This window comes from Fusarium vanettenii (genome assembly GCF_000151355.1).
Source record: "Fusarium vanettenii 77-13-4 chromosome 11 genomic scaffold NECHAsca_30_chr11_1_0, whole genome shotgun sequence".
NCBI lineage: Eukaryota > Fungi > Ascomycota > Sordariomycetes > Hypocreales > Nectriaceae > Fusarium > Fusarium vanettenii.
In genome coordinates, this window is record NW_003315855.1 from 156,095 (window position 1) to 181,921 (window position 25,827).

At 50.5% G+C, this 25,827-nt stretch overlaps 8 protein-coding genes across 8 annotated transcripts; 2 read left to right on the forward strand and 6 right to left on the reverse strand.

The window, feature by feature from the left end:
* Positions 1-1,104: 1,104 nt before the first annotated feature.
* On the forward strand, positions 1,105-2,487 carry NECHADRAFT_24175 (uncharacterized protein; the record flags this gene model as incomplete). The annotated part of the gene is made up of 1 exon (XM_003043034.1): positions 1,105-2,487. A coding segment is annotated over one exon (1,383 nt), but the record flags the coding sequence as incomplete, so codon positions are not given.
* A 1,631-nt stretch (positions 2,488-4,118) lies between these two features.
* On the forward strand, positions 4,119-6,397 carry NECHADRAFT_86298 (uncharacterized protein; the record flags this gene model as incomplete). The annotated part of the gene is made up of 7 exons (XM_003043035.1): positions 4,119-4,439; positions 4,496-4,997; positions 5,041-5,099; positions 5,158-5,302; positions 5,350-5,637; positions 5,696-5,964; positions 6,020-6,397. The coding sequence occupies 7 exons, from the start codon at positions 4,119-4,121 to the stop codon at positions 6,395-6,397; spliced, it is 1,962 nt and encodes a 653-aa protein (XP_003043081.1).
* A 693-nt stretch (positions 6,398-7,090) lies between these two features.
* Positions 7,091-8,022, reverse strand: NECHADRAFT_51474 (uncharacterized protein; the record flags this gene model as incomplete). Its single annotated transcript, XM_003043120.1, has 3 exons — positions 7,091-7,551; positions 7,609-7,696; positions 7,747-8,022. 3 exons carry the CDS (start codon positions 8,020-8,022, stop codon positions 7,091-7,093), a joined length of 825 nt encoding a protein of 274 aa, XP_003043166.1.
* A 1,125-nt stretch (positions 8,023-9,147) lies between these two features.
* NECHADRAFT_86300 (uncharacterized protein) lies at positions 9,148-10,936 on the reverse strand (the record flags this gene model as incomplete). Its single annotated transcript, XM_003043121.1, has 5 exons — positions 9,148-9,955; positions 10,017-10,185; positions 10,235-10,510; positions 10,568-10,644; positions 10,698-10,936. 5 exons carry the CDS (start codon positions 10,934-10,936, stop codon positions 9,148-9,150), a joined length of 1,569 nt encoding a protein of 522 aa, XP_003043167.1.
* Positions 10,937-12,568: 1,632 nt separating this feature from the next.
* On the reverse strand, positions 12,569-15,041 carry NECHADRAFT_72647 (uncharacterized protein). Its single transcript, XM_003043122.1, has 5 exons — positions 14,656-15,041; positions 14,031-14,601; positions 13,854-13,970; positions 12,951-13,795; positions 12,569-12,885 (listed from the first exon to the last, which is right to left on the reverse strand). The coding sequence occupies exons 1-5, from the start codon at positions 14,991-14,993 to the stop codon at positions 12,753-12,755; spliced, it is 2,004 nt and encodes a 667-aa protein (XP_003043168.1). The 5' UTR covers positions 14,994-15,041; the 3' UTR covers positions 12,569-12,752.
* Positions 15,042-18,018: 2,977 nt separating this feature from the next.
* Positions 18,019-19,383, reverse strand: NECHADRAFT_51492 (uncharacterized protein; the record flags this gene model as incomplete). The annotated part of the gene is made up of 2 exons (XM_003043123.1): positions 18,019-19,018; positions 19,163-19,383. Coding segments are annotated over 2 exons (1,221 nt in total), but the record flags the coding sequence as incomplete, so codon positions are not given.
* Positions 19,384-21,308: 1,925 nt separating this feature from the next.
* On the reverse strand, positions 21,309-22,909 carry NECHADRAFT_51503 (uncharacterized protein; the record flags this gene model as incomplete). Its single annotated transcript, XM_003043124.1, has 2 exons — positions 21,309-21,386; positions 21,437-22,909. The coding sequence occupies 2 exons, from the start codon at positions 22,907-22,909 to the stop codon at positions 21,309-21,311; spliced, it is 1,551 nt and encodes a 516-aa protein (XP_003043170.1).
* Positions 22,910-23,563: 654 nt separating this feature from the next.
* NECHADRAFT_51315 (uncharacterized protein) lies at positions 23,564-25,766 on the reverse strand (the record flags this gene model as incomplete). The annotated part of the gene is made up of 4 exons (XM_003043125.1): positions 23,564-24,143; positions 24,197-24,296; positions 24,626-24,779; positions 24,825-25,766. The coding sequence occupies 4 exons, from the start codon at positions 25,764-25,766 to the stop codon at positions 23,564-23,566; spliced, it is 1,776 nt and encodes a 591-aa protein (XP_003043171.1).
* Between the last annotated feature and the right edge of the window lie 61 nt (positions 25,767-25,827).

Below are 25,827 nucleotides of genomic sequence, written 5' to 3' on the forward strand. Positions count from 1 at the left end.
AAGTAGTATCAGTGTGAAACCAGACATTTCAAGGCCACCGTGGCTGGAACGTTCTTAAACCCGGATCTCAGCTCTCTCTCTCAAAAAAAGAGATGGTTGAGGATCGTTGGCTTTTACCAAGAGATGCTACGAAATCTCGACTCTTGCCTCTTTCGACTCTGCAAGGATACCGATTAATGGAACAGTGCAGCAAGGAGGTTGTCAAGCAGAGACATTAATTGAATTGGGCTGAGACTAAGGAATTGGATCCCATTCCCTTACTCCGAAGGGACTAACGAGGTCCTGTTATGATAGAGGCAGCCGAGGCACAGTCGAATTGGGCTCTTCCAAGCTACTAATGTATAGCAACACGTTCCCTCGTCGTGTAATCCGCCACAAATAGAGGCGCTGAACCTGTCGATCATCTCTGCCTCACCTTTCTGCCTTGCATGGTCGAAATCGTACAGCCCTACGATGTAGGAATAAGCTTATTCTCACCAGCCTTATGCTTAATGTATACTTTGCAATCCAAAAGACTCCCTTGTCATGTTGGGCCTCCCTTGCGTTCCGACTCGCTTAGCGAGGCGAGCTAATGTTGCTTATCCCTCCCTTGCAGGGTTAGGACAGCGTTGCCCTCGACTAAATGTCTCACGTCTCCCTTGAGAAAAGGGGCAGATTGGAACGCGACTTTAGTATGGAGCAAAATCTGCTATAGCGCTGCTCATAGGAGAGATATCGGGCATCTGGGTACATGGCGTTTTGCCTCTTGGTGATCTAGTAAGCCACCATGACAAAAGCCTCGGTTTTAACACAATGTTGGCTTCCAAATAACCGATGCTGCCATACCACAGGATCATCAGGGGAAAAGAAAAGTAGAGTATATATGTATTTTGAGTGCAGCAACCAAAACCTGCATCTCTCCCTTTCCCGCATTCTCGGCGACTCTTGGTTTCTTGGTTTTTTGTTCTGGTCGGCCTTTTTCTCCTCTCAGACATCATGAGCCAGCCGGCGTATACGGCCCTTCCACGGCAAGAAATCGAGATTGACAATGCGACCAATGCAATCGGCAGTGTTTCTTCTCGATCAAGCCTCGATTCCCTCGTCCTGCCGCCTCCTCCTCCTCCCAGCCCTTGGAAAGTAGCCGCCATCAAGATTCAGGAAATCTTGACACCCAGCTTTCTACGACACGATGCCTCTGAGGATGAACGGCCAAGCCAATCTGCCACACGCCAAGCCGGAAGCAGTCGGATCAGTACAGATTGGCTCGATGGGCTCCGCGGTGTGGCTTCGTTCTTCGTGTTTCTCTTCCACCACACGATGTACGGGCACCCTGGCCTCTTCTGGGCATATGGTGGTCCTGGAGAGAACAAACGTCTGTTTATACAGCTGCCCTTCGTACGGCTCATTGTCCACGGCCGTGCGATGGTGGCCATCTTTTTCGTCATTTCTGGATATGCCCTGTCCTTCTCACCGTTAAAGTTCATACACAAGCAAGACCATGGTACACTCTTGAAGAGATTATCATCGTCAGTCTTTCGTCGTGGCATGAGACTGGCCATTCCCAGTCTTACCTCGCTATTTCTCCATTACCTGGCCCACCTCGCAAACATCTCCCCAAAGAGACACAAAGGGGCAACATTTCGGTCCGACACGAGGGCCCTGTTTCATGATATTGATCGGATCGTGAACCCATTCACGTTGGTAACTAGCAATGGCGGGTTTCACTTCAACGGACACCTTTGGACAATCCCGATCGAATTCCGTGGATCAATGATCCTATTCATAACGATCCTGGGCCTTGCACGGTGCAGAGCTTGGGTTCGAATGGTAACCGTGTGTGTCATAGTTGTCTACTTCATGGCAAAGGAACAATGGAATATGGCCTTGTTCCTGGCAGGAATTGTCGTGGCAGAAAGCAATCTCTTGTTGCTCTCTGAACCCACCAACACCGGCCAAACAGACACGACCTGGATTGATGATCTCGACCTGGAAAAGGCTCTTGCCAAGATGCCATGGTCTCGAAAGATCAGCGAAAAGGTTCGGAAAGCTGGCGTCATCTTCATCTTGATCCTGGGTCTGTACATTCTCTCGTACCCAAACAAGGGAGCAGATGCGACTCCAGGATGGATGTGGATGGCCAGCTGGTTCAAAGATAACCCGGGTTACGGAGTAAATGTATGGTTATCGATTGGAGCTACTACTGTTGTCTCGGCTATTAGCTACCTGAAGGGATGCCAAGCCGTCCTGGAGACACGGCCAATCCGATATCTGGGCAAGATATCCTTCGCCCTGTACCTGGTACACGGTCTCGGAAACCAGTTGATCGGGAAGCCTCTGATAGATTTCTTCTGGAAAAATTTCACTGGCACGGATCCCGGGTTTTGGAAGGAAGCTGCATGGTTATTTTCCATTGTGCTTTACATCCCAATCCTCATCTGGCTTGCCGATATCTTTTGGAGGCTGGTGGACGCACCTTCAGTCACTTTTGCAAAGATGGTTGAGGGCAAATGCTTTGCTTAATGTTAATGATCTGGGTTATTTGTTTTGGTTTGGCGCGGGTAACTAGACATTTCTTTCGTTTGACGAATTTCCTTTTCTTATTACTCTTGTCAATTGAGATTTACTTGTCAGAATCGTGTGTGTGCGCTCTGTTGTCAAATTGCCTTGTTCTTGGCCAAGCTCTGAGAACGTGGAATACGGTGGTTTTGTGATTATGAACTGTTTGAGTTCGTTGTGTGAGACTCACTTTGTCTTCCCTAAAAGAACCCGAAATTTGTCCAGTAGGGCATAGTTATGATAAGGCATACATTTTGTCAGTGAGTTCCAGCCTCGAGCGGAGATTGGGGCCGGCTCCGAGAGAACGGGCTGGAGAAAAGGGCATGTCACATTTTCACATTCCAGCTGTTTTCCCCACGCTGTGATCCTATAGGGTATTTCTGTTCTTCAGGCCTCACAACCTGTAGGCCTTGTGTCCTCTGCTGTGTGTCTGGGAAGCTTAGAGATGGGTGCGCTAAGAGATTGTTTTGGCAAAGCAAGCACTTCAAAGTTGTTGTTCATCGCTTTTGGATCTGATGATACTTTTGTACGCAAACGGTCTCTGCCACGAAACTTTTGTCGTTTTGCATGTGCCGACGCCAACTGAGGGCTCTGGGACATTTTCATACCTACGCCACGTGGGGTCTAACGGGTGATAGCTGTCTGCCTCCTGGTCTGTAAAGCTCAAGGCATGTTAGTACCTTGATTTGGGAAGCCCACCCCAACCCCTTCCTCGAGCCCTTGACCAAGTACCTTGATGTGCTTAGAGAATCTCCTTTGGCCGGCTTGTGTATGCACATTGTGGGCTCGGGACATTCTGGCTTAAACTTGCACTCAAGAGAAATGTCGTGTATCAGCTGGATCACGTCAAGCCTTGTGTGATTCGCACGTCATAGATATCAATAAGCTCCTCGACGCCGTTGCAGATCGGCGCGTCAGCTGTATGGAGTTAAGCAAGGAGCTCGGCAATGGCCTTCGGCAGCGACAAAAGCTCCTTTCTCCATCCGTCTTTGGTAACGATTGGAACTGAGGCTGGCTGACTGTTGATGCGAGTAAGCGGAGGTATTGCTTGCTGCACGGGACGGCACGACGCGGCTAGCTAGCCTGGAACAATTTCGACAAAAACGTATCCCCTGTTCTCATCACACGAGGCGTGTCAGCGAATAAGATTTGTCTTGGAGAGGGGAAAAGCGAAAGTGGCATGGGCTAGAACCCGTTTCGGTGCGGCTGACGACAGGGGTTAATGTCTGCTCGAACTGCGCTATCGTTCAAGGCTTGCATATATCCAATAGCTCCCATTAGGTTCAGACCAGCTCCACCAAATGGCTGTAATCCGTGCCTCGGATTCGACCTGTATGCTACTGATAGGCAATCCAAGACAACCTTAAGGCATGTGCATCACGTTTGACCTTGGTGTGGCTTATCACATCGTTCGCCCGCAGCTGAACCCGGAGACAAGTGAGGGGGGAATTCAATGGCGAGAAGATGTAAAGAGAAGAAACGATAGCTCCATGATCCGGGGCCTCTCTCCTCTTCTACTCATTTTTCAAGTCCTTCGTACTTGTCCAAACTTCTCTAGAGAAACACCTTGAAAACCATCCAACATGGGGCTCTACGAGGCTTGTAGAGCATTCATCCTTTGCGTTGCCACATTCTTTTCCATACCGCTCGGCCAACATGACGACTCCCAGCAACCCATCTTCTCCTTTGACCACAACCTTCCTGACTACCCCAAGTTCCCTGCACCTCATGGCCCAGATACGGTCAAGAATTTCACTTGCAGGTATCCAGAGCTTGAAAATGACTGGGTGTCATGCGCGAGTGAGACCAACCGAAAATGCTGGCTCAGAAATAAACACACTCAGAAAGAATTCAACATCACGACAAACTATGAGATAGATGCCCCACCAGGGGTCTTGAGAGAAGTAAGCAGATCCTATCACCATGGTCATCGCTTCTTATCTGACCACAATTTCTATAGTACTGGCTCGTGGTTGATAACATGACTATTAACGGAGACGGCGTACTCAACCCTGAAGGCAAGGTCTTCAACCAAACCTACCCTGGCCCTTGGATCCAGGCATGCTGGGGAGATACGATCAGAGTTCACGTCACGAACAAGCTCAAGTACAACGGCACCACTATCCACTGGCACGGTCTTAGACAATTTGAGACGATGGAGATGGATGGCGTCAATGGTGTCACGCAGTGCCCAATCGCCCCAAACGACACCTTCACCTACGAGTTCAAGGCTCTCCAGTACGGAACCTCCTGGTACCATAGCCATTACTCTCTGCAGTACGCCGACGGCCTGGCGGGGCCTATAACCATCTTCGGGCCATCATCAGCCGACTACGACGAGGCCAAAGACCCGATCCTGATCACAGACTGGAACCATCGAAGTGCATTCCAAGATTGGGAGCGAGAACTGACGCGGATCCCTACCTTCCCCAGGATGAACAGTATCCTGATCAATGGAGTTGGTATGTTTCTTCTTGTCAACAACTGTAACTCCGTCACTCACAGTCGTAGGAAACTTTGCTGGCAGCTTCCCACGTGAGCGGTTCAACATGACTGTGACCCAGGTTTGTGCACCTACGAATGTGACCATGGCAGATGCAGATATTAACCAGGTACCCGTAGGGCAAGAAATATCTTTTGCGTGTCATCAACACATCCGTCGACACAACCTTTGTCTTTAGCATTGACAACCACTTGTTCGAGGTTATGAGTTCTGACTTTGTCCCCATCAAACCCTATAAAGTGTCCAATGTCCTCATTGGCATCGGTAAGTTGATCTCTGGAACGTGGAGATGCATGACTGACATCAAGCAGGTCAAAGATACCACATCGTTCTCCATGCTAACCCAATCAACAACATCACCTATCCCAAGTCGGAAGATGGAAACTATTGGATCCGCACAGTTCCCGCAGATGGATGCAAGGGTTTCGAGGTTGGAAATGAGCCCGACGAGCGTCAGGGCATCCTTCGGTACAACGCCAGCAGCACGAGTGTGCCTACTACTTGGAGAGACCCATACAGTTTGGCCTGCCGTGATGAGGACTACGACAAGCTGGTACCCATTCACAAGTGGAACATTACACAGGTTAACTTGACCAACTGTGAGTACATCACTCCCTGGCAAGCTGATACTAGAACATACAACTCATCAAATTTCAGGGTCCCAGAACTTCGACATTGGGTTGGAAAAGGTTGAGAATAGACCTGCTCTTGGAAACAACTTTAGTTGGTGGTCCTTTGGGGACAACCCTTTGTGGGTAGACTTTTCCAAGCCGACCATTACTGGGCTCAACAGGACGGATCCGTGGCCCAAAGACTACGTCGTAGTGCCCGCCGAAAACAAAGATGGATGGGTCTACCTCGTTATCACGGCCCCCAACACCACTGTTGCTGGAAAAAAAAAGATCTTTGCACCTGTTGCACATCCTGTGAGTTCAATCCCCCTGGTACGCCAGAAGTGTCATTGGTCTGATCCATTTATAGCTGCATCTCCACGGCCACGACTTTGCTCTCCTCGCTCAAGGCAATGATTCCACACGCCTTGGTAAGGGTGAAGTGACACTCAAGTTTGATAACCCCCCACGACGAGATGTTGCATTGATCCCGTCTGGGGGTTACCTCGTTGTCGCTTTCAAGGCTGACAACCCCGGCTCCTGGCTGTTCCACTGTCACATTGCCTGGCATGCTTCAAGTGGTTTGGCGTTGCAGATTATGGAGCGGGAGGAAGACTTGAAAAAGTTGATGACCGAGAAGAGACTGCGAGAAACAAGGAGGATTTGCGAGAACTGGGACCTGTGGTATTCTAACCCCAAGAACCATTGGAACGCCAGCGGTCCATTCCAGGATGATTCTGGTGTCTGATCAACCTCGCCGTCGGTCTATCATGGAAGGTGCGCCAAGTCGGGGCAGATACTTCTTACTTCTTGGCTTGAAGCCTTTTATTATTTTCAACCTAGTAGTTGATCCTCAAGTCGGTAGTTACTTATTTACATTGACATAATACTGTGAATTGGTTAATGTCCTGTCGTTATCTCATAACCCAACCTACTTTCTTCGTGCACCTCTTAGCTGTTGCACCTTCAGGGTTTCTTTCTTTCAAGTTACATACCCCCCTTGCCACCACTCACCCAGTCATAATTAGTACGTTACTAAGAGCTGACTTTCTTATACTTGCCACAATTGTCTGAATAACTCAAGAGTTAGCCTATGCTTCTCCAAAATTGGCCAAATGTTCTACAACACTGATCAAATATACGAACCTGTCCAGTCACGTACGAGAAGAGCGGAGAGGCGACTGCTAGAGTGGCACGCCCGGCATCGGTTGGTTAGTCCTTGATAAATCCTTGATAAAAGTTGAGGAATAAATATTAATAATGGCATTTAAAATGTATTTTTTCCTCTTAACACGAACAAAGACAATTGAGCACAAATACTTCTCGGCTTGAAGCCTTTACTATCTTCAGCCCACTAGTTAGCCCTCCAGTAGGTGGTTGGCTATTTATCAACATATCAATCTTTGCACCAGTCATCGTCGCATCGGTCTTTTATATACAACTACTGTGGCGTCCGAGCAGTGACAACAATAGCGGTTGAGTAGAGATCCCAACCCTTGCCACCATGTTTCGACTCAAGGTGCTCTACGAGCGTCTTGTTGAACCCATCTCCATACTGCTGCTTCTGCTCCGCAGTCCAATATGTGTCAATTACCCACTTGATCATCATTGAAAATGAGGCTAGAAAGCTCTTGGCATTAGAAACCGGATGGATCATCTCCATGGTTTCCACCTTGACATCAATGAAGCCATGATCGGTCAACTCTGCCTTGATACCTTCTGGTTCTACCCATTGGGGCTTGCCGTGAAGGGCCACCGGCATTGGGTCTGGAAACGGCGTCTGGAAGGGAAGAGACTCGAGAGCTGAGCGAAGATCCGGTACCCATCCGCCGTCATGACCGTTGTTGATATGTGGTACAGTGAATGCCAAGATACCGCCGGGTTTAAGGATGCGAAGCTTTTCTTATGAATATGGTCAGAGGTCAGAGAGACTAGGAAGAAGAAGATAGGAAGACTTACCGCGCAGGACTGCAGCCGGGTCAGGAATGATGTGCATGGCGAAATTGATGGTCACATGGCTGAAGGAGTGCTCGGGAAGATCTGAGATCTAGTTCGATTAGATGGCCAATACTTGCAACTTGTTATTAGAGAACTTACTTGAGCATCGCCGACGGCTGCGTCAACGTTGATCCACTTGTCCCTCTGTATGCGTTGCAGGAGGATATCGACAAACCGGGCATTGACATCGGTGCAGAGAATCTTGCTCTCCGACAAGACAGATGGCTGCACCGCTTTAAGGACGCAAGAGGCGACTAGACCTGTGCCACACCCAAGATCAACAAGATTGAAGCTCGTGGTGATAGAAGCGAGCCCTGCTTGTGTGATTAGCATGCGTGCCGGCTTGCCCATCATTTCATCCGCCTGGTTGATCATATGCTGCACTTCGGGATCCTCGAGAGACTGGGACCCTGCATTGTAGCGTTGCTGAAGCTCGTGCTGAGCCTTTGTCTCAGACATATCGTGTTGTTCTTACTGAGGTTGGTGATGGAAGGTCTAGGCAGGCCAGTTGACGGAAGTCACAACTCCTTTGCAATACTTATGGATGTTAAACAGAAGAGTTGGCTAACGACTGGGGAGAGATCAGACAGGGCCTTTTAACATGTGCAAAGTAGTCATCACAGGTTCTTCGGACTCTTTTCCCTGCTTATTCGGACACTTTTTCGGAGACAAATAAACGGGTTGGCATCTACCTTGTTGGCCTCCAGGCCACATGATGCTTTACGAATCGGTAAATGAGCAAGTTCTGAGTGGCCGAAAGGTGTGTGTGATTACAGCCCCGCGTTATCTCACTAGCAGATACTCCAGCAACGGGCGGGAATTAGAGTCTTATCTGTTAGTGTTCTAATGTAGAGGAAGTTGAAACAAGTTAATCCGCCAGGGTACACCAAGAGTGGTTTGTCAAGCCGACCCCCGACCACCTCGTGAGCCAACCCCCTTTGACACCTATTATCCAATGCATAGGTTAGGATATATGTTATGGTTAGGGTGAGGTTGGGATAAGGGTTGTAGTTGGTTAAGGTTATGGTTAGGATCAGTATACGCAAGCCAATACCGACAAATTCACCCAGATTTATCAACAGCATCAGGTTAGGGACGGTGTATTGACTATACCGCTGACTTTATAGGATTCTGGAAACTTTTAGAAAACAAGGAGTCTCTTATATATTCTCGAAGATCTAAAGTAGGCCTGTAGAGATATCCACTTGACCTGGCTCCTTGATTTGAAGCTACCAGGACCCTATCAATGGTACGGCAAGGTAGATTATTTTCAGTCGACGGAATGATTACCCCAGAAAGCAAATTGAGTGGTATTTAAAACTAGGAGAAACGAAGTGAAGGGGCACTTTCTGAACAAGATTGACAAGTCTTAAATAACAAACTCTTAAAGACGTGTGACTTGCAACCCAGAGACACCACTGAACAGTAGAACATACAGACGCAAACCTGCCATGCTGATATCATTCTAGAATATAGTTCTCGACAACTAAATTTCTTGACTCAAGGCCTTGAACCTGGAACTCCATCGAGAACATCCGTGATAGCCGCTACCTCAAACTTGAATCGTCCGTAGAAGATGTAGTATACTATACCAAACAGGATCCAGCCGACCATAACAACAATGGAATAATTCATGCTTTGTGGAATGACTGGCATCGAACTGGGGAAAACACTGAAGATGATGACAACAGTAATCCAGATCAGGCTGATGACGTTTGCCACAGGGCCAAGGATGGGACCCAGTTTGAAAGGCCCGTAATCATTGGAACGGATGATACGGCCTCTAGCCCAGATCATCTGAATGATAGGGAGAGCATAGCTTGTGTACATGCCGATGATGGCCATAGATAGGATGGCGTTGAAAGCTGTGGTATTGCCAAGGTAGATGAAACCAAGCAGCATCTGAAGGACAGTGACTAGTACAACAGCGTGAACGGGGATTTGGAGGCTCTTGTTGACTTTACTGAGGTGCCTGTCGAAAGGAGTAGACCTGTCACGAGCAAAAGCCCACAGCGTTCGAGAGGTGGATGTGACACCTGCAACCGAGGCTGCGATAGCAATTGTTATAATAACAACAGACATGACAGTGGCTCCGGCTCGGCTCTTGGTTACGTCGAGGAAGATTTGCATGAATGGGAAGCCTGTAGGTGTTTGTAGAAGCGACTCGAGAGGACCGGTCGAGAAGAGGAGTACGATGGCGTAGATGAGGCCCATGAGTCCGTTGACGGAGACACTGCCGACCATAGCAAGGGGGACGTTTCTGCTCGCGTTAGGCATTTCCTCTGCCAAGTGACACGCAGCATCGTAACTGATTAAAGTTGAGCAGTTAGAGACAGTTCAACGTTGAGTCTTGAGGTTTCAAAACTTACCCAAGATAGGGATACACAGCACTCAAGAGTCCAACGAGCCAAGAAACACCGTCGCTAGACCAGCCACTTGAGTTTGTGAACTCGGTAAAGACAAAGGAGGCTGAGTTCTTGGGAGCCATGACGCCCAAGACGATAAGAATCGAGATGAAACCCGCTACATGGAGAACACCTAAACAGAGTTAGCATCGCACACCTTGGAGCAGGAGTTTCACACAAACCCGAGATGGTGTTGGTCGTAGGGAGTAGCCTATGGCCCCATATGTTCATGACCAACGCATATGTGAGGATAGCCCAGTAAAAGAGCATACCCTGCCAGCGCTGAGGGATATAAGAGTCAGAGTTTACGATGATTAGAGACTGGGTCTGCAGGCCAGCTGCAAAGGCGGCAGAGGAAGTCAGGACGATTTGACCTCCGATAGAAATCCATCCAGTCATATAAGCCAAGGGAGATCGGATCGATAACGGAGAGAGGGCTGCGACCCAGTGGTACTGGCCTAGAAGGAGGGTTATGTGAGTTTTACCCAGGTCAGTGAAAGGCTGGTTGAACTTACCACCAGCAGTGGGATAGATCGAGGCGATTTCTCCCAGGGAGCAAGCAATGCAGATGGTGGAAAACGTGGATAGGAGGCTATGTAAACTGCGTTAAAGGGGTTACCCTGAGCATTTTCCGGTACAACTTACAGGTTGTAAAACAAACACGGCGCTCCTCCACTGATCAGGGCTGTAGCAATGACAGTCGACAACGCTTCCCAGGTTGCCATGAGGCAGACGCAAAGAGCACCGAGGGCAAACAGGGAGTACGATCTCTCGAGCTCCTGCTTGTGGCCCATCTGGGCCAGGCGTCGAGCATCATCATCCTGAGGATTCTTCGAGACCGAGTTGGTTCGGGTCCGAGTCGCGGTGATACCGTCTTTCTCCATGATTGCGATATTGGCATGAAGCCTGATGATGGAGAATCATCATCTGCCTACCTATGGACAAGGCTATTGTTTTGTACTGTAGCCCAAACGTGTCGGAATCGGAACCCTCGCCTCCTGAGATTGCGGGGTAGATTGCTTGTTACCACATCGAGGCTGGCATTATCTGGGACAAGAGATAGCCGGCTAGGCCATGCCGCTTGTTGCATGGGTGGCATTGCTGATAAGACACTCTGCCACACGCACACAAAAGTCGCTTATCTAGGAATTCATGAGCCATGTTTCCGGGCGCAAAACAGTGCTGATCTACTGCATGCAATGCTCTGTATCAAAACTTGCAGGGGGCATAGTTGACCTGAAGGTCGTTTTTAGTGACACGAGAGCCTGGAGATGCTCCCCAGATCGCGGGCGGCTCGGAAACGAGCCCGAGAATCCTCAAAATCTGGGGAAAGCCGGTCATATGTCCCCTTAATCTGCATGACCCGATCTCTTCCCCGCAGATCGTTAAAGGCTAACGCTGGAGGCGAGGAACGGCAATTGGCAATGAGGTGATTGGCTCGAGCGTACCCTTCTCAACGAAGAATCGTACAACGGTCGGGCAATATGCCAATGTTTGAGCCAGGGATCTCGGAATTGAAGGTTTTGGTTCCGAGGTGTTTTGGCCCGTGTGGCCACGATGGAGCTTCGGACCCAGGTAATTCGCTATCAACGGACATTCGGACTTTGCATGGGTCCCCTAGTGAGTTTTTGACCCCGGATCTGATTCATGGTCTTACCATAAGTGGTTTAAATGGTCGACATTAAGTGGTCTAGAGTTCAGTAAGGTCATTCAAGCGAAGGCAGCTGAGTCGTTGAAGAAAAACTTGTTACACTGAATGTGAGACTTATCATGAGTACGCGGATATATTGCGTTGCACTCGTGTTTGAGTCTCGTCAAATGCCGCAAAGATAACATCTATCCAATAACCTCGTATTCATTATCTTTTCGAAGTTTGTCAGGAACGTTCTGGGATGTGGGATACCGGTAAACTCCACTGACTTGAGTTTTCATGGGTCACCATGTGGCGAAGGACTTACAAATCGCACCCTCGATAGATTGTTGGTTCATTAGCGGTCAAAGAAATTGACCACAGAGATGTAAGTTGGGTAGAATGGAATCAGTCAATAGGCCATTGACTTGTGATCTCCAACCCGAGCAGTCTGAACAATCCGCTGTCCGCGGTTGTTGACATCTCGTCAATCATGGGCTGGCCTCTTCCCCATCATGTAAACCGCTAGAATGTTGCCACAGGTACTTTATGACGAACGGATTTTGGCCGAGTACATTAAGATTCAATTATGTGTTCTTGGTAGCACTCCCAAAGGAGACGACAAGTAAAAATTAGGCGTGGGGTCGAGAATGAGGAAAGACATGATAGAGGCTCTCCATGAGAGGCAAGTCATGAGCATCCCAACGAGTTGGAAGACTTTGGTAGCAAAGACCAACATGACTCTCGTGGAGTCGGCATTTGCGAAGATTTCTATAATGAAAAGTAGGATGTTGGGAAACTGTTAACGCCAGCAAGGTCTCTAGATCCAAGATAAAGAGCCGTATTTGCATCGAAGACTTTGATCACGTCTTTGTTTTTCACATTCGGTATTCTTTCTATTAGACTCATTCTGTATTTAAAACTTGCTTAAAGGAATAACAGATTTCTCTCGACTTTACTTCAACCAGCGAGATCTTCTTCGCTGTCTATAGGTTCCATCAACAGTACACGCTCTTCGTACACAAGACTTGAACAACGCTCTAATCATTCTCAAACAAATACAAAGCCTTTTATAGCTTATTCTCCTTGCAGCAAGCATCTACATACCTGGAGCCCAAATCCTTGTTCGAGGGAACATCGAGCGCAGGGTTCGCAGTAAAGAAGTCGGCGGGAGTAAGCGAGACTTGCAGGATCTCAACAGGCCTAGAAGAACAACTTGTTAGCAACAGATTCATCAATGGAGGTATTAAGGAGTGTTGGTGACTCACATGACAGGCCAGTCCTCGACACGGGGGTTATGCGTCAGGCCAAAGCAACTCCACAACACGACATCCTCATTCAACACATCGTCATCTCGTGCAGCAGCATCTGCAACACCACCAATCTCATCCTTGCTCAGCAGCGTATACCGACCACCAGCATACAACTCGTCGTCCTTATGCTTGGTTACCCAGAGATGATGCTTGGCGAACAAAGCTCGTCGAGCTTGGGTGCTTCGAGGATCCGCAAGCAGCTTTTGTGTAGCTGGGGTGATGACCTTGTAGGCAATAGGTTTGCCCGAGACAGGATTGAGCTTGTTCGTATTCTGAATCTTAAAGACCCGGTTGTTCAATGGCTCAACATCGTATCCTCCCGACTTGGCGATGGGTACCTGGCGGACTTCGTAGAGGTTGCCTTGAGGGTTGGAGTAAGGGTTCATCGCCACTGGTAGACTCTCTTCCTGGACGACGGTATTGCGGCTACCATCAATAGCAGGGTCAATTCTCACACAGAACACATGTTGATGGTTCTGCGCCAACGCTCCTGGGTTGACGACATTACCCCAAGGTGCGGTTTTGCCCTCATCGATATTGACGACCGAAACGATACCGGTTGCGCGGGCCTCCACCATTATTCCAGCAGCTTGGTCGAGCTTGAAGTTGAAGATGTATTCGTAGTTGGCAAGGGTGATGATGAACTGGATAACCAGTTCTCGGCGGCGAGTAACGACGGCTCGACCGGTTCGCCAGTTGGTATGCTTCCAGTTGATGCCGTTATCTTGCTCGTGAAGACAGATGACATTCTTGGTGACCTGGGGCTTACCCTCGTGATCAACAAGTACACCATCAAAGTACTAGAATATGTAAGTCTTGGGTCAATGCTATTCAGGGAAGCCAGCTTGCCTTGATGACACCCAAGCAATCGCAGCCCAGGGTCAAGTTGTTGACAGCGTTACCGAGACCTCCGTCGCCAAAGTCAAAGGCCTGCTTTCGGTGGTAAGGGTTTCTCGGATCAGCATAAGGGACGGTCTGTTGATTGAGTTAGCCTGGATTATCCAAGACCATCCACATTCTCGATCCCGTACTCACCATGTCGCTGATGCTCAGACGGTACAGAACGCTTCGACCGTCATATCGGAGATCGTGGAGAACAGCACCCTCACGAGGGTTGAACGAAACGCGAAACTGCCACTTCTGCCATCGAATGAGATTTCCGTCGTCAATCTTGAAGCTAGGTCCGTAAGGCTGAACCACAGTAAGAGGCTTCAAATCTTGTCTTGTGCCGCCGGGGAGAAGTTCCGGCACGTATTCGCTGTCGGTGCAATGATCGACGATACCGGCATAGTTCGATCGTTCTGTCAGAGAATCGCCTCCACCACCTGTAGCAGGGGTCTCGATGCGAACAACCTCGAGGTTGTAAATGTTGACGACAGGGATGATGGGCAACGGGTAGGCGTAAAAGTTGGAGTCAGGGTTTCCACTTCTTTGAGCGAACATCAAAGCTTGGAATAGTCGGTCGTCTCCATCTCTAGGATCGGGGGCACCAAATGGCCAAGGCTCGATGACGAGTTCGAATCCAGCTGGGAGCTTCAAGTCGGCGACCTTTGCTTGGACTTCTGGGTTCTCTGTGACGCACTTGACCAATTGGTTAAACTCCCACCTAAAAGAAAGTCAGTAAGAAAATAGTGAAAGAAGGGTCAATGGTTAAACTGACACTGAGAGACTGGCTTGGCTCTTGGCGTCAATGACCTTCTTCTCAGCGATGCTGGCTGCCCGAAGATCGACAACCGTCTCATGGTATTGAGGCACACGCGAGCTTCCAATAACATCATACCAAGCTTGGGCCAATCGTGCCAGTCTCTGTGAAGCTGCAGTAAGGTTTCCGGAATGCTCAAGCTCCAGGTAAGCTTCAACCTCGGCCTTGGGAGGCTCAAGGAGAAAGATGACGCGGAAGTTGAGGAGCGTGCCAGGGTGAGCCTGACGAATCACATCTCGCGCCAAGGCCGTCTCGTCGAGACTCAATTGCGACAGGGGATGTGGGATGCGAGCCATTGTGGACAGATGGACAATGGAGTTCTGATGATGCACGGTTGATTCGATTGTTGATTGAGTTGTATTGTTGTGGCGTGATGGGAGAATAAGTACCTTCTTATGCGGAATCCTATTCCGATGATTTCCTGATACCGATTCCTGAGCTTCACTCCTGTACTGTGAAGTCTTCTCCACTTACTGACGAGTCTCTGCAAGATATTTCGGACTTTCAGAGGTCCGCGGTTGACGGACCTTCGGACTTTCGGACTGTTCTGTTCACGACTCAGCTACATGTCTTTGCCCAAAAGTAGCTAGACTCGGACTTACCCCTATCGGAATGCTGCGCGTATCCTTGATCCTGGTGTGATAGACTGCGTTACTGTGATACAGAAAAATAGGCCGTTAGGCCACCCAAAAGGTAGGGGGCCCCCATGACGATAAGGGGGCCTAATTGGCTCTATTTACTGTACGACAGTTACTCAATGCGGTAGATTCATGAGATTCATCTTGCATGCTTATCATGATTCGATTGCTCCAGACTCTGACAATAAGCAAAGAGATCTGATGCAAGGTCAAATTCTGGCCCCGACCTCCGCGGAGCCGCCGAGATCTCACTCTCGCCTATCGTGTCATCATCTTCTTCCCGGCATTTGGTACGGCTTCGACTCATGGTCAATGGCGTACCAAGACCTTACAACCGTAGGATCTGGACAGCGGTCACCTTAAGCTTTCTCATCCCTTATCGCGGTGGCAAGGGGTATGGCATCATTGCCAGCCAGGTTCTGCTTGGCCTGTTTTCCCACGAGGCGGGTCCATGCAATCCGAGGTTTCCCACGTTATCATGACCACTCGCTACATGGCAGCCACAACGTCAACAAGAGTTTCTACAGCAGCGTCTCTAGCGTTATCTAGATTCAGGTCCTCTTGGAGACTCTGACTGATAACCGCAAATTCCCATTCATCGCGACACTGACCATGATTTCGGACTCGGATCCGCTTGGACCACCAGTATGGCTACCCAAGATCACAAAGCAAAGCGAGGATAGAAATAGACTGACTACGAATTAAGGTTATTTATTCTCCTAATTAATACTTGACTGGAGTTTCTAAAGTTTCATTGCTGGTAGGTTCGTGCTTTACATGGGCTTGCTACAGCGAGTAAACCAAATAGGGCCCTAGCTGGCCAAATGATCTCATTTCATCTTCTAGTCACAGCGAGAGGATGAAGGCCTTCATACATATTACGTGACAACAAGCGTAGAATTGACACTCCTATGAGCGGCTGGATTATATTAAATTACCAAGGAATGTCAAGAATTGTAAGTTATATCCTGCGAATCTCTCAACCATTGTTGGACCTATCATCCTTCCATTTACACCCCAACTCTCACACATGGGCGGCTGTTGCTTCTAAGATACAAGCCATGACTCAGCCTACTGCTTAGAGTAGGTTCGCGGCAACCATGACAGCAACCCACGCCGAAAGGGCTGGAGAAACAAATCGGCTGGCTGCACCCGTTACAACAACAGGCGACCCCTCAGTCGCGGTGGGCTCAGGTACGGTGACAAGCGTGGTTGGGCTTGTGACAGCAGCCTGAGACTCGCTTCCAGGGGGGTACGAAGGCTCTTCGACTCCTTCGGGGCAGTGCCAGTGATCGCCATGCGCGACACACTCGGTGCCTTCAGCCTCATCGCCAGAGCCGGATTGCTCCTCTCCTGGGGCGTAAGAAGGCTCCTCAACTCCCTCAGGACAATGCCAGTGGTCACCGTGTGCAACGCACTCAGTAGAAGCATCATCGCCTGCATGCTCATCACCAGAGGTAGATTGGCTGTTGGACTCTTCTCCCGGCGCATATGATGGCTCTTCAACTCCCTCTGGACAATGCCAGTGGTCGCCGTGAGCCACACACTCAGTAGAAGCATCATCGCCAGAGCCCGACTCATGGCCTGGCTCTTCTCCTGGGGCGTAAGGAGGTTCCTCAACCCCCTCAGGGCAGTGCCAGTGATCTCCATGAGCCACACACTCAGTGCCCTCAGCGTCACCGCTATGGCCACCATCGGAGCCGGATTCGTTTCCTGGCTCTTCTCCCGGGGCATAAGGGGGCTCCTCAACGCCTTCGGGACAATGCCAGTGGTCGCCGTGGGCAACGCACTCATTAGAAGAGTCATCGCCAGAACTATCACCAGAGCCGCCCTCGCTACCGGGCTCCTCTCCTGGAGCGTAGGGTGGTTCTTCAACTCCTTCGGGGCAGTGCCAGTGATCGCCATGAGCCACGCACTCTGTGCCCTCGGCATCGCCATCAGCGTGGTTATCGCCAGAGCCAGACTGGTTGCCTGGTTCTTCTCCAGGAGCGTAAGGGGGTTCTTCGACTCCCTCGGGACAATGCCAGTGGTCACCGTGAGCAACACACTCACCAGCGGCACCATCACCGCTGCCCGAACCACCGCTTGAGTTATCACCATCGCCACCAGGCTCTTGTCCAGGGGCGTAAGGAGGTTCCTCAACACCTTCGGGGCAATGCCAGTGGTCGCCGTGAGCAACACACTCTCCAGAATCTTCTCCTCCGCCGTTTCCGCTGTCACCACCATCTCCGTTACCAGAGTCTTGACCAGGAGGGAAGGGAGGTTCCTCCACTCCATCGGGGCAGTGCCAATGATCACCATGAGCGACACACTCCCCAGAGTCTTCGCTACCATTGTTGGCACCATCATCGCCACCGCTTCCGTTGTCAGAACCTTGGCCGGGAGGGAATGGAGGCTCCTCTACTCCATCGGGACAATGCCAGTGGTCACCGTGAGCAACGCACTCCCCTGGGTCTTGGCCGCCGTTGTGTCCATCATCATCACCGTCTCCATTATCGGAGCCTTGACCAGGAGGGAACGGGGGCTCTTCAACGCCTGGTGGGCAGTGCCAATGGTCGCCATGGGGGGTACACTCGGTGCTACCTGTAGGGGACGGGTTCGTACCGGTGGTGGGGTTGGCGGGTGGGGTGGTTGGCTCCTCCACACCGGGAGGACAATGCCAATGATCACCATGAGGGGAACATGTACCAGTGGGCTCATCCTTGGGTGTGGTCTTGGTTGTCTTGGATGTAATGACTGGGGGAGGTGTCGTGGGCTCTTCAACGCCAGGAGGACAGTGCCAGTGGTCGCCGTGAGGAGAGCAAGTTCCTGTGGGCTCATCCTTACCCGTAGTCACCGTTGTCTTGGAAGTGATGATAGGAGGAGGAGTCGTAGGTTCCTCAACTCCAGGGGGGCAATGCCAGTGATCTCCGTGGGGGGAACAAGTTCCCGTAGGCTCATCCTTGCCTGTGGTCAAAGTCGACTTGGACGTGATGATTGGGGGAGGTGTTGTGGGCTCTTCAACGCCAGGAGGACAATGCCAGTGATCGCCATGAGGAGAGCAGGTCCCGGTGGGTTCTTTCGGAGTAGTTGTGGTTTCCTGCGAGGGTGGCGTAGTGGGCTCTTCAACTCCCGGAGGGCAGTGCCAGTGATCTCCATGGGGGGAACAAGTTCCCGTGGGTTCCTTTGGAGTAGTTGTAGTCTCTTGAGGCGGAGGTGTTGTTGGTTGTTCAACTCCAGGAGGACAATGCCAGTGATCACCATGAGGAGAGCAAGTTCCGGTAGGTTCTTGAGCAGGAGGCGTCGTAGGCTCCTCGACCCCAGGGGGGCAGTGCCAATGGTCGCCATGTGGGGAGCAGGTTCCCGTGGGTTCTGTTGGGGGAGATGTCGTTGTCTCCTGTGGAGGAGGCGTCGTGGGTTCTTCAACACCTGGGGGACAATGCCAGTGATCTCCATGTGGGGAACAGGTTGCTGATGGGCCATCGGTGGTTTGAGTCACACAGGTCGTCCGGGTGGATGTCTTGGTGGTGATGTCGTAACCCTCAGATGACAAAGCGTTGGAATCGTAGAACAAGGTGTTGGTAACGGTGATGACACCAGTGCTTCGAGTGTACGTGCCCTCTGAGGAATACCAGAGAACAGAGTAACCAGAGAAGACTGCACCCGAGGTTGAGTACTTTGGGTTCATGTACCGAAGGAAGGTTCTGGAGTCCTCCAGGTTCGACTTGAGAGTTACCAACTGAGGAACTGCGGTGGTGGTAGGACTTTTCTGGGTTAGCATCTGATACTAGCATCATATCAAATTCGTTGAAAGCACGACAAGTATTCCAACCCAACGCAGTACTTACAAGCAAGTTGTTGCTGGGGGGGCGGTGATGGTTGGCTGAGGTTGCGCCGTGCTCGTAGGATCAGGTTGACCGGGAGGCGTGGTGGGTGGCTGTACACCAGGAGGACAATGCCAATGGTCATCATGAGGGGTGCATGCCTCTTCGGCCTGGGGGCGTGGCCGAGCGGAGACATTCCATGCCTGAGAAAGGCAAGTAGCCAGGAAGAACTTGACTAGATGCATCTTGACATGCATGCTTTTGCACGCGATTTGTTGCAACAGAGGGAGCCTTGCTGGCCCAGTGAAAGCGCCGTGCGTGCGTTTTCCTGGTGCAGGTTAGAGAGAAAGGCCTCGATGGGTTGGCAAGTAGAGGCTGCTGAGGAAGGGGGAAGAAATCGTAGAATGAGCGGGAAGTTGAGCATCTTATATGGTCAGTCAGTTACGCCAGTTGGTAGCAGTTTGTGTTCGTGACTGACAGATGTTTGGAGAAACAAAACTCCATCACCAACATCACACAGTCATGGCGATATTGTTCCTGGTCAGAAGACCGAGCTGAATCCCTTGATGGTTTCTTGGCGCGGGATGTCGCCCACGCAGTACCTTGCTGGTTAAGCCACGTCCTTGATTATCGTGAGAAGAGAGGGGATTCAAGGTCTGGATTGGTCGTGTTGCGAACTCACAAAGGTCAGAAGCAGAGATACTGCGTCTTCCCCTCTCTTGCCAGACGGACTCGGACGAGCTTGATGCTGTTCGTGGGATCTGCTCCTCGCATCAAGTTGCATTTGGACAGGCCGACGGTCCGATCGTGGTTCAACGCTCGAGTACAAATAGAAGGGATAAATCCTGAAAAACAACAAGAAACAACCAAGCCTCACCAAAAACTCAAGCAGAATCATCTTTCTCCCCTCTCTTCTTAACAAAATCTCAAGATGAAGACCACCTTCCTTGCCCTCGTCAGCCTCTCCCTCTCAGCCGTCATGGCACTCCCAGCCAACACCCTGGTTCGCCGTGACGATTGCCCCATTGAGTACCCAGAGTTGGCTTGCAGCCAACACACTCACGAGGGCGACGCAGAGTACTTCTGCTGCCCTTCCGCCTTGGGAGGTGACGTCTGGGCGCTCTGTGGAGAGGAGTGCCACCTCGTCGGTAGCACCCATGGATTCACTTGCCCCGATACCGCCGATCAGGGCTGGCACTGTCACGCACACTAGGTGGGGTAAGAAACAAGGATTACCAGTTGCCCGGACTGTCGGCTAACTCAAGGACAAGGTCGACACCCAAGCGAAGAGAGAGCCCCGCCAACACTCGCTTCTCGTTCGTTGCCTTGTGACGACATGGCAAACAAGGGACATAAGGGAGAGTGGAGGAAGTGGGGATTGAAACTCATCGTGTCTATTCTATTCATCTCATGATTGATGTCGCTCGTTTTACGTTTTATGAAGTACATACTTAGCCAGAGCTCCAATGAATAAACTCAGTCCGGACTGACTCAACTGCCCCATAATGATAACCGGGTACCTGGATGTCATTACAAAGACCAAACCTCCGATTCATCCGCCCGTCAAGGAACGGTCCAACTACCAAGACAGGCAGGTGCCTGGCCAAGCACGTTGGTGGGCTCATGGACATGAACTATCAGAAGGCTGGGAACGCCACAACTACCCGTCCACCTTGATGGCCACAGCTCGCATGTGTCCCCTGCAGAGCTAAGCATGATGGTAAGCTTAAAAATAAGGGCACACTGGTCAGGAACAAGGGTGGGCCACTTACGGCCCTAAATACTACTCGTGTTGCTGGAAAAAAGAGGGATTTTTTGCGGCTGATGCGTGAATAAGTCCAAATGCAGCGCTTCGTACCCGGCTATTTCGGAGAACCATGATAGACAACCAGGTAGTCTAACACTTACCTACCTCTATGGTTAAAACCTCGCTCTTTTTGCCTAAAGTAATTCTGGGTTATAAGTTCTTCAGGATGGTATTCACGTGACATACGACAACTCGGTGAGATGCAAAGTTGATACCGGCTGGAGAATACAGATCGGATGATACCTTGTTGTCTTTCTTAGGGCTGACAAACCCGGCTGCTCCGCTGCCACGTTGCCTGGCATGCTTTGAGTAGCTTGATAACAACGGCAAACTCAGTGTCACTGTTCAAGAGCTTCATTGACTCTATTGTTCCTCTACTGGCTTCATACGGATGACCTTGTCGCAGTTCAGAATACACATTGGGTCGAAGGCGCTCTTCATCTACTGTGGCATTAGCAAACAGTGATCTCTGGGAACGGAATAATACTCACAGCCCTCATGGTGTCCACCGTCTCTTTCCCAAGCTCCTTCTCCAAATAGTCTCTCTTGACAAGACCGATTCCATGCTCGCCAGTTGCAGTACCCTTCATCTCGATCGCCATATCTACCATCCTGTGCACAACCGCTTCAGCAATGGGCCTCTTCTCCTCTGGGAACAAGAGCAATGTGTGGAAGTTTCCATCTCCCACATGTCCAACGATCGAACCCATAAGACCAGACTCTTCAATGTCGGCCTTGGCAAGCTCGATGATATCCGGGAGTCTGCTTAATGGAACAGCAACATCTGTTGTCCAGACTTTGTCTGTTGGCGATTGACGCTGGGCAAGCATACTCCACAAAGCAGCTTTTCTTGCAGACCACAACTCATTTCGCTCGCCTTCGTCAGAGGCAAAGGTGTACGTCGAACTGCCGTTTCTCTTGGTTATCTCTCCAACCTTTTTGGCGATATGCTTGACGATGAAGTCATCACTGCCGGCGAATTTGAAGAACAGCGTGGGCTCTTCTTTCCACTTAAGTCGTGTCAGAGCAGCCAAGTTGATGTTCCTCATCTGGACTTCGTCGAGAATCTCGACTGCCGCCACTTGGATACCACTTGAGGCCACTTCACGTACCGCAGATGCTGCGGCACGCAGTGTGGGAAATGTGCAGACAGCCACGACTTCGTGCGGAGGCTTCACTGCCAGTTTCAAAGTGGCTTCGGTGACCAGTCCCAAAGTTCCCTCACTCCCAACAAATACCCTCGTTAGGTCGTAACCCGCGCTGGACTTCCTTGCTCGCTGCCGCGTCTGGATAATGGTCCCATCGGCAAGAACCACCGTGAGCGATAGGACCCAATCTTTCATGGTTCCATACGCAGCTGCGTTTGTCCCTGAGCAGCCAGTTCCAACCATTCCTCCTATCATGGCGCCAGGACCTGGGTCTGGCGGGAAGAAAAGACCATGTGACGCCAACTCGTCGTTCAGATCCACCCAACCGATTCCAGGCTGGACTGTGCAGTCGAGATCAACAGGATTTATCTCCTTGATGTGGTTCATGCGGGTAAAGTCGATGCAGACGCCTTGGAATTGGGGAATGTATTGGCCCTCGATTGATGTACCGCCAGAGTATGGCGTCACTGGTAAACGGCGACGAAAGCAGACTTTGACGATCTGTGAGACTTGTTCTGTCGTTTCTGGATAGAGGATGACATTTGAAAGGATGGCATTTTCCTCAGTCCAGGCGTATGACTGATAATCTGAGCCAGAATGAGTGACGAGATCAGTTCTTTCGCTCGAGATGTGGTCTTTCCCAATGATCCGCTCAAACTCTTGACAGGCTGCTTTAATGTTTGCTGCCGAGGTGTCGTGATGTATTTTTGGGGCCTCGGAAAGTGGTAATGTCGATGATTGTCGAGATGATTTGTTGAGAACTGCGAAACTCGCAGCACCAGTTACAGCCACTCCCAAAGAAAATAGTCCTATCATATTGTGAGTCCAATGAGTGGTTACCAGGCAAGGGAGGGTTATCATGCTTACCGAGATATTTTCCGAAATCTTTGTTGGGTCTCGGCGATGATCCCCTTGAATTTGAGAGAGGGCGGGTTTGCCGGGAAGCGTGCTGGAGGAGTAACCCGCCAAGTCTAGACGACACGCGATGTCCATGTGAAGTGAGCATCATGTGCAAGAGTTCAGAACTCGCCTCGAGGAAAAGATACTCCAGAAAGAGAAATAACCCAATAGCAATTTCTGGTACCAGCTTGTCCTTCCTTAAATCTACCACGAAGCTCTGAAATCCAGACCCGCTCTGCTGTGGAGATCGGTGATGGCCTTCGGCTATGGTGTTGAGTTTTCGGCTATGGAGGAGCCACACTCTGGGGATCCTTCGACATCGCAATGGCAATAGTGGGCTTGGCGAACTCCGATGAAGTCATTCAGCTATGGTTAGCTTGTGGGGTAATGAGGCCTCGGTTCGGCGGTTATCCAGGGAGGAGGCTCACACCTTGGCGAGCCACCGTACAGATTTCGAGGTTGATGAGTCGCGATGCGAGAATTAGAACTTTTCTTATTCGGTGACTACGACCCCCTAAAAGTCAACCCCGCAGGAGCATTGGCCATCGACCAAAGAGCCCATCTGCTTGTTTACACACAATCTGAACTCGCTATGCCCAAGTCGGCTAAAAAGTGCATGGCCTGATACTGAATGGAATCAGGTTGGGGGAAGTCCATCACATCGCTGTTATGAGTCCCAGAAAAGATGCCCGTCACCAGGGATGCCGGCCAGAATCCACCAACGCGTGTCAGTTCTGGGTGATGACACTCATCCTCACGGGTATCATGCCCGAATAGAAAGCTTGCGTCTTCGACATTTAAACTTGGGGTCGAGTAATCAGGCTGCTCCGCCGTTACTGGAGTATCTGCTACAGTGTTCTCCGCAGGGGCTTGAGCGACACTCTCAGGTGTTATGGGTTGACCATCTTGAACATGGCGTGGTGGGATCAGTCCTTGGTCACGGGCAGTCTTGTCGCCAGTGTGTGGCTCGGAACGATTTAAGATATCCATAAAGAAATTCCGAATCCATCGAGCCAGATTGTAGACTGACTCGAACTGCTTCAGGGCCAGCAGACCTGGGCGTATCTTGCAGAGGAGTTGGTCGCTTCTGGGCGGGGACATGCTACCATCAGCAGCGACAGCTATCATGGCAGAGAATAGAGCAGAAACACTTGTGCTTCAAGTTAGCACAGTGAGGCAATGGTGGGTTAATTAATCACTCACTAAATCATGGGGAAATACTCTGGCGTCCAGTACAGGAGCGAGTCTTCCACCAGACCAAAGACTTGAAGAGCAGCATCAAGAATCGGCTTAGTGTCACCGCCTCTATTAGACTGTCTTTGTAGGCGCTGAAGGAGATTGATGAAGTAGTAACTGGCTGTATGAGTATGATGATCTAAGCAAGGCAAATGGAAACTCACTAGTAGCAGATTTTCAAGGTCAGTGTTAAATGGTGGTCTCTCCTGGAAACATTAATTCCTTCAGAGGTCGTGTACCATGATTGTAGGGTCATCTGGATATCTTCCATAGCAGTCTGGCGAACGGAAACCTCCTTACTTAGAGGGAGTCGTAACGGAGAGCAGTGAAGAAAATACAGTCGCGCCGCTGCTCCATTAGCATCGTGTCCCCATCAGCTGGCTCGGGGTTTCGTACCGGTCTTGTTCAGCTCCATCTGTGAGATTATATACCTTGCTGTCTCTGGAGTCTCGTCTGACAAATCGTTCATCACTAGCTCTTCGACATCGTGATCGAGGTCATTAATGACCATGGGGCTGCCAGTAGAGAGGGATGTCTGCCGATCGCGGATCTTTTCTGTTAGCTGGGACCTAGTAGAAAGACGGCGTTTGCTCACATAGAGGCACCACCATATGCGCTTCCATCTCAGCCTTTCCTGGGGCGGCATCTGGCTATCCTTGGTACTCCTGTGGTAGCCCATGCACTGGGCCGACCTGATGGCAGCTGCAAGCCACCAATGCGAATCACGGTAGGAGGTAGGATTACCGAACCAGTAGTGGAGTAAATATGAGGACAAGACCATGCTGGTCCGGTCAGATTGTGTATCCTCGTCGAATGATGCACTGGCCTTGTTAAAGAGATCGGAATTAGCATCGAATCGAGTGCTGTGACCCATAACATGCAGTATCTCCACATCGCAATGCAGAGAAGCGACGAAGAGCACACAGCGCAGGAGAGTTCCAGATACGGTCCCATCATGAAGCGAAGCAGCAAAGAACTCCTTTCCGACAATCGGGCAAAAGGCATGAAACCGGTCAAAGTATGCATGGATGAGCCGGTCCATCAAGTCGGGGCGTGGTAGATCTGATAGCTCGGTTCGGCCCCGTGGCTGTGGTGACCTCCTGGGGCAGTTTTGCCTAGGTGTATCGCGGGAGACGTTTTGAACTGTTCGATTGCAGTCATCGATTGGGCGGTGGAAACTGGTGCAGCCAGGAGCAAACCCCCTCATGAAGTAGGACGCGTACCAGCTTTCGCCCACAAAACTTGGTTGAACAGTGGATGGTGATGTGGGATTTTGCGTATGGGCTACTCTGGGTCTCTCGTCTGGACTCGTAACTGCAGACAGCAGTTCCGAATCAAAGGGTCCGTTTATTGGTTGACCTGAATCGGCAGCCGTGTCATCACAACTCGCAGCATCTCGTTCAGGTGGCTGAGTAATTGTTGAAGTAGGTGCTAGTGGCTCAGAGGTTGCAACTGAGGGACCTTGATGCGATTCGTGATCCTCCTGATAGGTATACCGTCCATCCGGACCTCTGCAATTAAAGTCAGAAGATAACATCATTAGTCGCAACTCGTGGAGATCATACCTTCGACGCTTCGACTGAATCAGGACGCATCTG